Raw genomic sequence first — 14544 nt, 5'->3', positions numbered from 1 at the left:
TCTGTAAATTTAACAGATTTCGTCCATTTCCTCAAGCCCCTCTCTTCCCCAGAATAGTGTAGGACCAAAGTTCCTCTGGAACCTTGAAAAATCCAAGAAAAAAAATCCTTGCAAGCACTAATAGGCATTTTACCTTAAAATATGTCCAGGAAGACATCTGAAGGCAATTTGGTTTCCTATGGCCAAGAGTTTTGCTATTTGAGGAGAAAAAATACCTTGTCAAAGTGGAAGGAACACTTCATGTGGAGATATCAAAGGAGGAAATTGTAACTTTTTAAATATCCTATGACTTGGGAAGAATAGAATTTCAAAATCATTTTTATTTTTATTTGTGTGTGTATAAGAAAATCCTTATAAAAAATTCTGAGTTTCATTTTGTTTTGTTTATTTGCTCATTTAGGTTTTTAATTTGTTCATTCTCCACCTTATTCACAAAGGACTTAGGATGGCCCCAGCAAATGTGTATAAGATAAGGTATTATATGTCAATATAAAGGAAAGAACAAAACAAAGTCCAGGGGGAAAAAAACATGAGGAGGACCTACATACTTGCAACAACTTGGCCTCAAAAGTTAGCTCTGTGTTTCTGGAGAGCCAACGTGGAAAAGGAAACATTAATTATATGGTTCCTGTTTTCACAAAGGAAATCAAAACAAAACAAAAATACAAAAACAACAACGAAACCCACTTCTCCAAGGATATGAAGTATTTCCTAGCACTAAATTTTTTTTGAAAAAGAAAAATTTTCACGGGGTCCTTTTTACATGTGGAAGCTGAGAGTTGTAGAAACAGCATCTCTAACATTGCTTCAGTTTGCTAATTCATTTGTTCAGTTTTTATCTTTCCTCAAACATTTATGTACCTAGTATGTGCCACACATTATTCTAGATGGCAAGAGCGAACAAGACACAGTCCCTTCTCAGTGCTCACTGTCTAGAGTGTGAAGGAGACCCAGGATCAAGGGGTCTGCTTCAAAGGGACAGGTAGGCCTAGCAGTGGAGCCTTTAAGGAATGGGTTTCTCCATGTTAGCTGTCATTTCAAATTGATATCCAAGACCTCCAGCCTCTAAATTGATGCCAAGATGCTTGCAGTAGACTCCAGTGTGAAATGCTGGGATGGGCTAACAAGAACCAGGCAATGGGAGTCAGGGTTCCATCTAGCTGGGCTGGGGCATAGGACTGAGCTTATCATGGAGTGGGGACCAGTGATAAGTGATCTGTTAGTTACACAGCCACTTTTTGGGGAAAGAAGGCTGATTCACCAGAAAGCAATTTACTGAATGGCAAACTGACCTAATTACTTGTTTCTTTTCACTATTTGGGAAGCTTAAGCAATTGGTGTAAGGTATTTTTAACAGCTTTTTGAGATGTAGGTGATATTTAAATATACCACTAATACATTTTTCATTTTAATATGCTGGCATTTTATGGAATATTCAATTTGTGTTTGCCCAGCTGTAAAGGGAGGGGGCTGGCATAGAGAGAAAAACGCTATTTTGATTCTAGACTGCTGATCTCTGAGAAAGGAGATTAAGGGGTAAAGAGAAGAGGTAAACTATACTCATGAGGGGTATAATCATTTAAAACATATATTTCTGAATGCGAAGAATTCCTAGGATTTTTTTTATGAATAATAAGAAACCAATTTATCATGACCCTCAGCACCTCCTCACTCCCCCTCTCACACCCCACCAGAGACGTTAACCCACTGCTTGTTGGCAAGACTCGCCATCGATTCAGGTCTCCACGGGTATGAGGCTGCAGGTGACATGCCTTTCTATGAGAAGATGGGACAGGAGCAAACAAGCTGGCTGAAGTGCTAGGGTGGGTCACAGAGTCATTCAGAGTGTTTCATGGAGGCTTCACCGTGTTGTCTATAAATTAGATCTCTTCTTAGAGCTTCAAATTGGAAGCTGAATGTCTTCAAGTGACTTGGCATTGAGAAATATTTTAAAAATCTCATTTACAGAAAGCACACTAGCACACTTTTCTTTCTCATCAGTGAAGAACAATTTGTATTTGTATCTCATTTTTTAATTTTTACCATGCTACATACATTATCTCATCTTGTCCTTAGAGAAAGCCTGAGTTAATGTAACTCACTTATTTGTGCCCTCCCTTATTCCGGAGAAAGTTTGAAGTAGTTCACAGTGAAACACGAAATACAATAGAATAAAAAAAATAGCCAAGGACATTGCACTGAAGGAAAAATAAGGGTAGATGAATAAAGCCAGTGGGAAAGCAACTTGTTTTCTATAAAATCATTTGTAGTTGCTAGAACTGGGTTATACCAGCCAAAAAAAGGAGGGAAACTTTGTTTATAAAAATAACATAGTTATTAGATTAAAATAATAATGTTTCGGATCACAGTTTCTCTTGGTCTGAGACCTGATAGAATTTTCCACTGCATGTTCTCATAAAAGGAACACTGTGTGGCTTACGGGCTGTACTCTTGCACTGGGTAAAAAGCACAACAGTTGGTTTCTCTTCACTTGTTTCCTGTAATATCCTGCCCGACGGTAAGGTTTACGGGATTATATCAGAATACATTTTAATAAAAGCAGTTCTCTGAGGGGATAAAACAATGCAGTTTGGGTTCACAGTTCCCTGATGGCTGGACAGGATCCAAAGACAACATTCAGGAGTGGGTGGACACTCAGTCTTTCGGCATTCTTCCATGAATGTTACTTCTTGTAATTCAGTGTTTTTTCAGGGTGCAGCAGATAACTTTGGGTTAAACTGTTTGGCAAGAACCTGAAAGTCTGTGATTGGGCTCTGACAAAATCATCATCCTCATTTCACAGATGAAGAAACAGGACCTCGGATAAGCTGATGGTCATCCCAGGTCATGTGGTCAGGGGCAGAGCCGGGACTAAAGCCAAGTTCCTCCGGCTCTCAGGCTAGGGTTTTTTCAGCCATCTTATCTCTCTTCCCTGACTTAGGTTAGAATTCTATTACAATTTAAAAATGTTAAGAATGAATATTTTAAACACCCATAATCTACTTCCTCCTTAGATGTTAAATTTTTAGAAGAAGCAAAACATTAACTATAGCGCTGAAGTCACACCTCTCATTCCTTCGCCCTCCACTCTGAAGTGGGCGTAGTGAAAGGTGGGCATCATTCCCGAGCACGTTTTTGTTCTTTTCCTACATATGTTTGCATGTGATTTAAACAATGTAAAGTACATAAATGACTTCACAGTATATCCGTCCATTTGCATTTGCTTCCCCCACCCGCAGCATTTCAATGCTGATAGCCAGCCATGCTGACGATGGCCGTTCATTCAGAGAAGCTGTGGAGTAGTCTTCCTTGGGTGAACCACAGTGTATCCATTCTCCTACCGATGGGATTCAATTATTTCCACTTTTTTCTCTTACAAAATAGTAGTTCTGTCGTGAACATTCTTGAACATGAATGTTTGGAACTCTTTTCATCTTGCAAGCATGTCACCTTGTGTCTATGTGCAGTTTTAGAGCATTTTTTAGTTGGCAGAAATTTGTTGTTAAATCACCAACAGTTGCTGCTCCTACGTGAGCATCAGTCAGATGCTGAGTCTGCCCCGGAAGATCTTGTACCTAAAATGCTGTTTGGGTCCATCTGCAGTCAGAGCCGATGTGGCCCGCAGTGCCTTCCTGCTCTCCACTTCCTGGTTTGTCTCTAGTCAGTTTGCTCAGCTTCTTGACTGCTGTCTGTTTCTAGCACCATTCATTTCTCAAGGACCCTACACGACCTCTGCTCCCAAGAGATGACCTCACTTCTTATTTTCCCGAGAAAAAATGAGGTCATCTGATGAAAACTCCCTAAATCCTTTTCTCTGAAACTCCTCAGCATTTCCACCCAGAAGAATGGTGACCATCTTTTGCAAACCACATGTTCTTTATCGAATGAATGGTACATGTTAAAAAAAAAGTTTTTCAGACGCCAAATTGGAACTTTTGTCTTACCGTGGGCTGTACAATTTCAAAATCATTAATTCAAACACCCTCTGACCACAGCCTCCAACTCTTCTAGCTAAATTCCTGAAGTATTCTCACTGTGACGGTCCTCCAGCTTCTCAGAGACATCGGTCTGTGTGCTCATTCACTCTGCCGGTTCACCCCTTCCCAGCTTCGCATCCCCTTGTGCTGCTTCACCTCCTCCAGCTCTCAGCACAGACCCCTGCCTTCCGGAGCACCGCTTTCTCCTGCATGGACCTGCTGCATGCTGTCGTTCCGGGAACTTTATTTTTCCTGTGCTTGATACCTAGTCTGTTTTCCTCCTTTTTAGTTTAGTTTCCTGTTTTATCGGAATACTCTTTCCTTATTCTTATTTTGTTGTGGGGTCACTCTTCCAGCAGATTTCTGAGAATGAGTGCATAGGACATAGATTTTTTTAAGACTTGCATGTTAGAAAATGACTTTTTTCTACTTTAACAGTTCATTGATACTTCAGCTGGATATAAGTTACAGGTTGCAAACAATTTCCTATCTGATCTCTAAAAATTGTGGCAAAATCCACATAAAATTTACCAGTTTAACTATCTTTAAGTGTACAGTTTAGTGGTATTAAGTACGTTCACGTTGTGCTGCCGTCCCCACCGTCCATTTCCAGCACTCTTCATATGGCAGAACTGAAACTCTATACCCATATAACAGTTGAAAGTTCATTAAAAACAGTTAACCCCCACTCCTCTTTTCCCCACCCTGGCAACCGCCATTCTCCTTTCTGTCTCTATGAATTTGACTGTGGTAGGTACCTCATATAAATGGAATCATACAGTATTTGTCTTTCTGCGACTGGCTTATTTCACTTAACCTAATGTCTTCAAGTTGCAGCCGTATTGTAGCATATGTCAGAATTTCCTTCCTTCTTAAGACTGAGTAGAATTCCACTGTGTATACATACCACCTTTTGTTCATCTGTTCATCCGTGGACGAACACTTGGTTTGCTTCCACATTTTGTTGTGGAATAATGCTGCTCTTAATAGGGGTTCATAAATATCTCCTTGAGATTCGGCTTTCAGTTCTTTTATGTATATACCTAGAAGTGGAATTACTGGATCATATGGTAATTCTATTTTTGAGGAACTGCCGCACTGTTTTCCATAGTCACTGCACCATTGTGCATTCCCACCAATATGTATAAGGGTTCCAATTCCTCCATATCCTCACTAACACTTGATACTTTCTATTTTTGTGACAGTAGCCATCTTAGTGGGTGTGAGGTGGTGTCCCATTGTGGTTTTGATTTGCATTTCCTTTATGATTAATGATGTAGAGCTCAACCCCATTTTTAATAGGGTTGTTTATTTTTTGATATTGCTGAGTTGTGGGAGTTCTTTATATATTCTACATATTAACTTTTATCAGATACATGATTTGCAACTATTTTAAAAATCTTAAAAGTTCTTACTTTTAAGTAGGTTAAAAGTAACCTTTTTTAGGTTGCCATACAGTGGGTTGCCTTTTTTCAGCAGCCCACTGTTCATTGTGTCCTTTGGCGCACGGAGGTTTTTAGTTTTTAGTCCAATTAATTTTTTTCTTTTGTTGTTTTTAGAGTCGGATCCAAGAAAATCTTGCCAAATCCAATGTCATGAAACTTTTGTCCTTTGTTTTCTTCTAACAATGTTATAGTTTTAGCTCTTTGTGTTTAGGTGTCCTAAGAACTTTTAAGATTTTCCTCTGTCTTTAATTGTCTAATATGGCTATACAGAAGTCTGACGCTATTCTGATCCTCGTTTCTTAGTGTGTGGTCTGTTTTTTTCTTCCTTGGAGACTTGTTATTCTTGCTATTCTTAAATTCTGCAGTAATTTTTGCCGAGGCCTTTAAGAGAAAACACATGTTGTTGAGCACTCATTGTGTTCTTGTCTTACGGAAATACTTGTCCTTCAGCTCTGGAAAATCTTGTAGTACTTTGAAAATTTCTTCCCTTTGCTTTCTCATTTGGGTGCTAGACCCACTGGGTTGGTCCTTTAAAGTTTTATATTTCTTTTCTGTTTATCTCCCATTTGTTTATGGGAGATGTCCTTGTGTTATATTCTAACCCTTTTATTGACCTTTTTAAATACAGCACTTAAAAATATTTTTCACAGTACACTGTTATTGCCTTGTCTAGCTCTGTCTTCTTGGTTCTGAGTTGATGATCTTGGCTTAGTTTCCCATGGTGCATGAAGCATTTACTTTGAAAAAGAAAATTGACATATGTCCATATTACCTGGGTTCAGAATAGATTCTTGTTCTATTTTGTCCTTCAGAACTGAAGCCATGATGTCTGATGGACATCTGAGATGTCAAAACTAAACTCCTACTGTGTGCCCTGCTTACCTGTAGCCTTCCCTGCCTCAATTCATGGCTCCTCTGTCCTTCCTGTTGCTTAGGCCAAAATTTTTGGTGTCATATTTTTTTCTTCTCTTTCTCTCACATATGACATCAAGGCAGTCAGGAAACCTTGTTGGCACAGTTCTTCAAGTATATTCGGGATCTGACTATTGATCACTACTGCTATTCCTGCAGCCCTGGTCCCAGCCACCATCACCCAAATTGCTGTAAAAACTTCTTCCTCCAGCTTTTTGTTTTGAAAACACTCAGATATACCACATAGTTGAAGAATTTTACACAAATATTCATATTCTCAACATGTAGATTCCCCCTTAATATTTTACTGTGCTTTCTTATTTATTGATTATCCATCTGTCTGTCCCTCTGTCCATCCACTTCTGTAATAACCTTTTAACTTGTCTCCCTGCTTCATTCCCTGTCCCATCTTTTGCTCCCAACACATAAATGGGGTGATAATTTTGAAATATAAGTCAGATTATATCTCCCCTCTGCTCAAAACTCTAATACGGCTGCCCATTGCACTCCAGCTAAGTTTGTAGTCTTCGTGATCCCAAAGGGAAGAATTGCCTTGGCAACATTTCATTCCTGCGCTTCTGTGCAATATTATCATTTACATCCCTGCTGATGAAATTGACTTTTTTGTCTTTTGGAGGAAATGAAACAAACTGGACTGCTTGTTCAAAAGGTCTGTGATTAAAATCTTGAAGCATTTGCTCCTGCCAAGGTAGTTTTCTTGCATTTTGTTCTCCATTTCAGCATGTGTTCAGGTGTGGGTGTTTATAAAGGAGACTAATACTGACTTCATAAGGGCTTTCTAAAATTAATTCTGTCCAATGGAATATAACTTCTTTTGCCTTGATATTATAAAAAATCCAATGAGTAAAGGAAAACCTAGTGCAATGTGTTACTAGCATGAAGATAAAAAATCTTTACCATATATCTCTCATTATACAGTACATTGTCATGTGAAGGTGTAAAATGAAAGAAATGTTTGATTTGCTTTGTAACTGATATTGTGAAACCTTTTATGAGCTTTAAAATAAAGTTCATTTTATGGTGTCATAAGATGACATTAAAAAGTGACAAAAGATTTCAATCATTATCGATTTTAGTTTTGATTTTTCTTTCGTTCATTTGCCAGTTCCTCCTGATTACTCTTTTATGTTTGTTTTAATCTCTTTCTTTCTTGGAGGCTCTCCCTAAATGTCTGGTAATCTTTAACTGTTCACTCATATTTAAGAGTGAAAAATGAAAAAGCCAATTAGTGGGAATTCACAGTAGGGTGATTTGGCAGGGAACTGACCTTTCTGTGGAGGAACCCCAAGTATCAGTATCTGGAGAGCATTTCTAGGGACTTGTGTTTTCTCCAGAAAAGGATTCTCTGAAATCTTCCCTGTTGGTGGAGCTGGGGATCTGGGGAATAGGTCTGGCTGCCCCTGCTCTTAGGGTAGGTGGGGTGGGTGAAAGCAAGGGTCCTACTGTTGCCACAGAGGTCTTTCTGAAATCTTGCCATCAGTCCTGATCTTCAACACACTCTGTTCCATTCATATTCTGACCTATGTCAACTTATACAGTATCTCTTGCTGCCAACCCCCAAACCTCTTAGGAATTCTCCAAAGATAAAAGTGGGGAAGCTGGAGTTACTAGGAAAGCCAGGAATCTTTGATAGTAATTTAGGAACAAAGTAAAGGAGTCACAGGCAGAGATGATGACAAAAGGAATGAAGAGAGATATATACAAAAAAAAAAAGAACTCCTAGCTGTTGTCAGTACTTGTCACTAAAGATATCACCAGGAATTTTGGGAGGTTGGTGGTGACTTGGTGTGGTAACAAAGGCAGGGAACTTTTGCTGGGGGAATTAATGAACTTGAGAAAATTTGTGGTATGCAAGGGCAGAATTTCAAGGTTAAAATGTGCTGAAGGAAATAAATAATTACTTCCTACGTGCATACTTTGTAGATGTGTGTTGATTTAACACATCAGATTTTGTAACTGGAAGTTTTCATCCTTAAGTTTGCTCTTTTAGTATTGTGACTAGCTTTTAATTTTTATTGCGGATGAAGAAGTAGAACAATCCTGATAAATTCACGTCATAGATGAAAATAAATACCATTTATATACTGTAGTACATCTACCACTGTAAGAACCCAAAAAATGTTAGTTGTTACTGTAGTTTTGAGTTTCTCATGCTTTTTATTGAATGGCAACAGCATATTATCATTCCCACTCTGTAGCCCTGGCCACTGCAGCGAAAAGCACTGGGAACTTGGTCAAAGCTGACAGAAGGCTCTTGGGGAACCAGCTGCATTCACTTGCGCTGGTATCATGGTTGAAGGGGTGGTTTATCCGCACAGCTGACAATGGCTGGGTAGCAACCCTGTTTCACTGGGAGAGATAGCAAGTGTCGTAGTATCCTGTCCAGAGAATCGCTACCTGTTTGTTTTCCAGAAGTACAGTTGAATAGTTAGGATCAATTGTTTTGATGTTTCACAGTGGTCCAAATGAAGTGGTTGGAAGGAGGTAAGTAGAGTACATGTAAAAATCACCTGGTCTGGGAATTCGCAACAATTGCTTCTGGTCCAGTGCTGATGAAAGAGTAAGTAATAACAGAATGAGGAAAAGTTAATGGGGAAAAAGATGAAGAAATGTATTGCCGATGTGTCACCAACTTCTTTGAGCTTGTAAGTGGAACAAGGTTAATGACCGTCAGGTTTTAAGAACAGCTCTAAAACTTAACTGACAAAAGGGAGATCCTTCAGCATTCCTAGGTGGGTCATAAGTAACATGGTGCAGCTGAAGTATAGAAAAAAGAACAGGGAAGAGCCCTGAGGGAAAATGCTGATGTTCAGATCATTCTGGTAAATAATTACCTGAATGTACTCCCTACATCCTGTGGTGGTGCATCTTCTGAGCAACTTTTGGAGATGAGATACATGTCCCCTTCTCCCTATTGACACAGTGATTTTTCCAATGCTATTAGTTTGGCAGGACTTGATACAAACTATCTAATAATAAGAAAGCAAGGGACCTGTTGGGCTATCTCATAAAGGCTCTTAGGAGTCTTTTCTAGAAATTTCTGACATAATTTTTCTAATATTTTATTTGTGTCAAGAGAGTGTTTTCTCATTATGAAGATATAGATATACAGGTTCCATAGCATATGCTTCAGAGAACTGACCTTGAAGTAAAAAAATAACTTATTCCCCACTTCATTGTAATAAAAGCAAAAGTGCTTTCTTTATCACAGAAATATGCATTCATCATTTGAAAAATTTAAAATGTAGATAAACAAAAAGAAGAAAATAAAAACCACCCGTAATTCCATTCATTAGAAATAATCTCTATTCATATTTCATTTTTGAGTTGAAAAGAATCTAATTAATAATAATCCAAAGCAAATACCAAGATTTCTTTTTAAAAAGGAAATCTCACTGTTTGAGGTGTTAGATTTACCAGAGGCTTATTAAGATATATTGCATAGACAAACCACAGCAGTTTCAAAATAGCTTATGCCATTTATAAAAGGGTGTATAATTTACATGAATTTTAAAATCACAATGCGACACGATTCCACTTGATGTTAGAATCTTTACACTACATTAATTCTTTGCCCAATCTTTGGTTGCCTGCCTGAAGACTGTCCATTATGTTCATTCTGATCCCTGGATTTGTTATGTAATTGTGTGTAACTTTTACTTGAAAAGGAAAAGTAAAACTATGAGGAGCGCCTGGAAGGGCCCTTCTGTGCTGTGAATCTGCCAAAGAAGGCAGCCCTTGTGATCCCCACAGGAAGTTGGAACAGAACACAGGATAGAATGGACCTCAGCAAATTTGGTTGATAGACCCTTGTGATTCATATGAGCCCTTGGCCAGGCCCTCATTCCTGCTTTCCTGTTTCTTACTCTTTCCAGTTTCTCAATTCAGATCCTGAAAAATCTCTCATAGCTTTTCTTTTCTGATCCAGTTTTTCATGGGCCCTATTTACAAGTGAGTTCCTCTCTGCAGATGTCAACCGTTTGTCCCCAAGAACAATTGTGTTGGAAATGTTATTGTAAACTGCCCTCAGTCAGATCCTCATGACTGTTGTAGCATTTTTTGATAAATAACCATACTAAAATAGTATTTGGGTCAATAATATAATACTTCCAATCGATTCAGCCTTTAGAGTTTGGTTTCACTTTTGATGGACATTTTTTAGAAACTCTAGGAAAACAATTATTTTATTGACTTGTTTGCTAATAAATTTTCACTGTCAAAAACAGAAACCTCTTAGACAAATAGTTATCTTAAGGTCTAGACTTTTTTTTAAACTATTTTTTTTCCTACCCACTTCATGTGAATCCCACATGCCAGCCTAGCACAGGAACATTTCTTGGTTCTCTGGTTATCAATTTGTTCTCTATTATTCTGTTTCTATTTTGAATTTTCTCCTACATTTGATACCTTATATTTTATTAATATTGAATGGCAATGAGTGGCTCTCAGAGACATTCTTTTTAAATTCAAGTTATTATCTGAATAATGCTAATGAAACTATTTGGAATGAAATGCTATTTTATAATAAGCACAGTCCTGACAGTCCCATCTGTCTTCAGCTTCCAGTGTGGGACATGCCTTCTCCTTTGATTTCACAGTACCTTCTACATAACATTTCTTGGAGGATTTCACTCAGTATTGTGTTCATTTGTCATTCTCAGAAGATTGAATTCCTTAGAGCAGGGACTAGCACATATAAATGCTTGTTGAGTGTAACTCCAGGGAGAACATTTTTTTCCAGCCCAGGGCAAAATACTTTTGAAACCTAAATCAATCAAAGGGAGAAATAAAGTGGGAGAAACCCGTTTATTGCTTACAAGCAGTCGTCCAGTTCTGCTCACCCCTCTCTCACAACCCGGCTGCCAAAAAAGGGACTCCACCCAACCTCTCCTGTCCAGATATGCCCTCACTCCCCCAACCCTTGTAATAACCTATTGATAGGGAGATGGAGTACTTCTCTCCACCCCTTGGAAACACCTATTGATATGGACATGCACTAAGGCCAGGCCAGAGATTCTGGAAATGTTGCAATTTTACCCACAGTGAATAAATGAATGAAAGAATAAATGCAATATGGCAACATTTTAGTTAGCTCTAGGAGGTACCAGTGTGTATTGGTGAAGAGCATGGACTCTGAAGCCAAAACTACTTGTATTCAAATCTTAGCTCCATCATTCATTAGCTCTGTATCCTTAGACAGCTGTTGATGACATTTGTGTGGCTCAGTTTTGTCTTTTCAAATATGGGGATAATTACAGTACCTAGCTCCTTAAGTTGTTATAAAGATTAAATGAGGTTTTATATGCAAAGGGTTGAGAACAGAGCCTGTATATAATAAGTGTTATATAGTATTTGCTACTAATGTTATTATCCTTTTTGTTTTTAATAGCCCTGGCATGGAAGAGTGGGTGCCCTTAGGAAATTCATTCTGCATTCGTTTTTCCTCCTGTCATCCTGAGGTGCTTTGTCTTCCGTTTGGGTTGAGGAGCCCTTGGGTATGGGGAGGGGTAGTGGAGGTCCTCATATATCAAAAGCTGAGGACATGTGTACCTTTATCAATTACCAGGCTGCAGGGACTGAACTAACAAATAGCTTTTTGTTTTATTTAGAATTATGTCCATTCAGTATAGTAACAATGTTACCTCAGGTGGGCTCAGATTCATCTTAATTCAGAGGATAAATAAACTAATTATTAATTAATAAACATAGTTTATTTGGTAGGTAAAATATTTAACAACAGTGACCCATAGAAGAGGTAATAAAAGGAGTTTTGGATAAACAGAATGGAGAAGACAGGGTTGAAAGATTTTTGAAGTCAGGCTGCATAATTAACTATTTAATAATTTTTATTGTTTGCATTTTGATAAGTGGGCTATTGGAGTTGACTGACTGTATCTAGCTATTATCTCAGGTCCATAGTCCCCTCCTCAACACTTTATTATAGAGAATTTCGAATATACAGCAGTTAAAAGGATTTCACAGTGAACATCATATACTCAACATGGAGATTCTACCATTAACGTTTTGCTCTATTTGCTTTGTCACATATCTATATATTTATCCATTTTTCTGTCCATACATTTTGCATTTTTACATATTTGCTTAGGTTTATTTTAAAAGAAAGTCATTATCTGTATGGCAGAATTCAGTGTTCTATTCTCGGTCCCCAGGATACTCATAGTCACATCCACATACATGAACCAATACTTTTAAAGAGTTGCAGAGTTAAAATTAGTATTACTGTAAGGATTCTTTAAGAGTCAAAGTGGGGATAGAGAAAGAAATGTGTAGGTGGAAAAATAAGTGCTTAGGAGAATAATTCAATGTAGTAGGTAATCCATCAAAACATTCTTTTTGATACATTTAAAAAAATTTTTAAGTTACATTTTGCCAAGCTATGTAGGCTCAGTTCCAATTTTTTCCAGTAAATGGCAACATTTATGAAACAGTGAAGGAACTAAGTTAAATAGAAAGTTTTAAAGAAAATCCTTGTAGGTTGAAGGTTAACAATCAGATATACATGAACACCTAAGATACTAGTTTGTGTCAACTTTAATTCCTCTAGAACAAGTTATGGAATCTCATTGCGTAGCTTTCTTTTTCATCACTATTATAGAATCCACAGCGCTAGCTCTTTGGGAATTCTGCCAACAATTCTAAAGAGCATGAATAGGTCACAGGGCAAAATCTTGATTATGATTCAAAAGAAGAAGGCGTAGTTTATTTGTTCCTCATCAACTAAGGAAACACTCCCTAGAAAACGGCTTTTCTTTTGCAGGGCAGTGTTTTGGTTGCTCTTGCTTTCTGGCAATGCATGTTTATTAGAAAATGCAGAGCTGCAGAGTTACTAATGAGCATTTATCCCTTTTATTTTTAGTTCACTTCTGTAACTGAGATGGATATGATGTAACCTTCACTGAGTCAAAGAATGGCATCTAGTCCTGAGCTTTCCACTGAAGATGAACAAGTTTCCGTGGGCATCGAGGATCTCCATATTTCGCTGCAAGGTAAGTAAGATTGGGTGGGGTAACACTCATGGCAACTGTAGGAACCTTGACCTCATCTATTCCACAAATCGTATTGCTTTCTGTCTCTCTTACATATTTTTCCAATTGTAGAACCTCTCAGTATACTGTAATGTCTTTATTGTTATCTCAGTTCTCTAAGAAAGTAAGGAATATGTGGAAGGAACTTGGTATCTTGGTTTCTCACTCTTGAGTATACGTATTTTATTTGTGGTGAAAATTAAATAGTTAACTGTAGCTTGCTTATCATTGTTTGCACTGATTTTGCATCTCCTTGCATAGGGTCTTTTAAGTGTACCTCTTTAGTTTGCCCTAATAGGAAGGGATAGTAGTAATAGTGTAAGTGAATGACCTTTCAATCATGAGAATCATGTGTGCATTTATGCAGAATAGTATTGTTCATATATATATATATATATATATTTTTTAGTGCTTCTTGTGGAGTTTGACAGTATTTATTTTGTACTTTGAAAATTCATTAGCCACTAGACTTTACACCTTTGCTGATAAAGCAAATCTTGGAGCTGAGTATTCAGCTAATGTAGGAGAAATAAGGCTATGGCAAGTCTTTGAAAATGTTTATGTAACTATGTATTTTAAAGTAATTTTTAGATTATGGACAACAATATGCAACATTCTTAGAATGTTACTTAGAAGCCATAGATTTTGAATCATTTCATTTTTTATTGTAATTGAAGTATAATTGATATACAGCATTATATTAGTGTCAAGTATGCAGCATAATGATTTGATATTTGTATATATTGCAAAATGATCACCACAATAACTCTCAGTAACATCTGTCACCATACATAGTTAAAAAATTGTTTTTTTTGTGATGAGAACTTGTAAGATTTATTCTCTTAGCAACTTTAAAATATGCAATACAGTGTTATTAACTGTAGTCTCCCTGCTGTATATTATCTTTATTTGAGTCATGTATGTTAAGGATCCCCACATAACTTTCTTTCTGATATTTTCTTTTTAATTAAAAATGTGTTTTGAATGATTAGCTTCTTGACTGGGGTCAATAGCTATTATAATAGACTATATCTATTTGTATCAGGCTTTTAAAAATATCGTGTAATTTGTATAGACTAAGAAATATATAATACTTGAGAAGTATATTTGAAGTAAGAATTCAAAAAATTCTAAGTATTTTTT

General features: G+C 37.3%; 1 protein-coding gene across 11 annotated transcripts in view; it reads left to right on the top strand.

Annotated features, from left to right (window-relative positions):
* Positions 1-14544, top strand: part of SYNE2 (spectrin repeat containing nuclear envelope protein 2) — a 319309-nt gene that overhangs the window by 26663 nt on the left and 278102 nt on the right. For all 11 annotated transcript variants that reach the window (XM_036906082.2, XM_036906091.2, XM_057488386.1 and 8 more), the window contains exon 2: positions 13233-13362. In XM_036906082.2, coding sequence (XP_036761977.2) covers positions 13284-13362 — 79 coding nt within the window. In that variant the 5' untranslated portion in view covers positions 13233-13283. The remainder of the gene's footprint in view (positions 1-13232; positions 13363-14544) is intronic.

The sequence above is a fragment of the Manis pentadactyla genome, chromosome 11, assembly GCF_030020395.1.
Source record: "Manis pentadactyla isolate mManPen7 chromosome 11, mManPen7.hap1, whole genome shotgun sequence".
In the NCBI taxonomy this organism is placed as follows: Eukaryota; Metazoa; Chordata; class Mammalia; order Pholidota; family Manidae; genus Manis; species Manis pentadactyla.
Note: the sequence above shows the minus strand (reverse complement) of the source record. Positions and strands in the feature narration are given on the sequence as shown.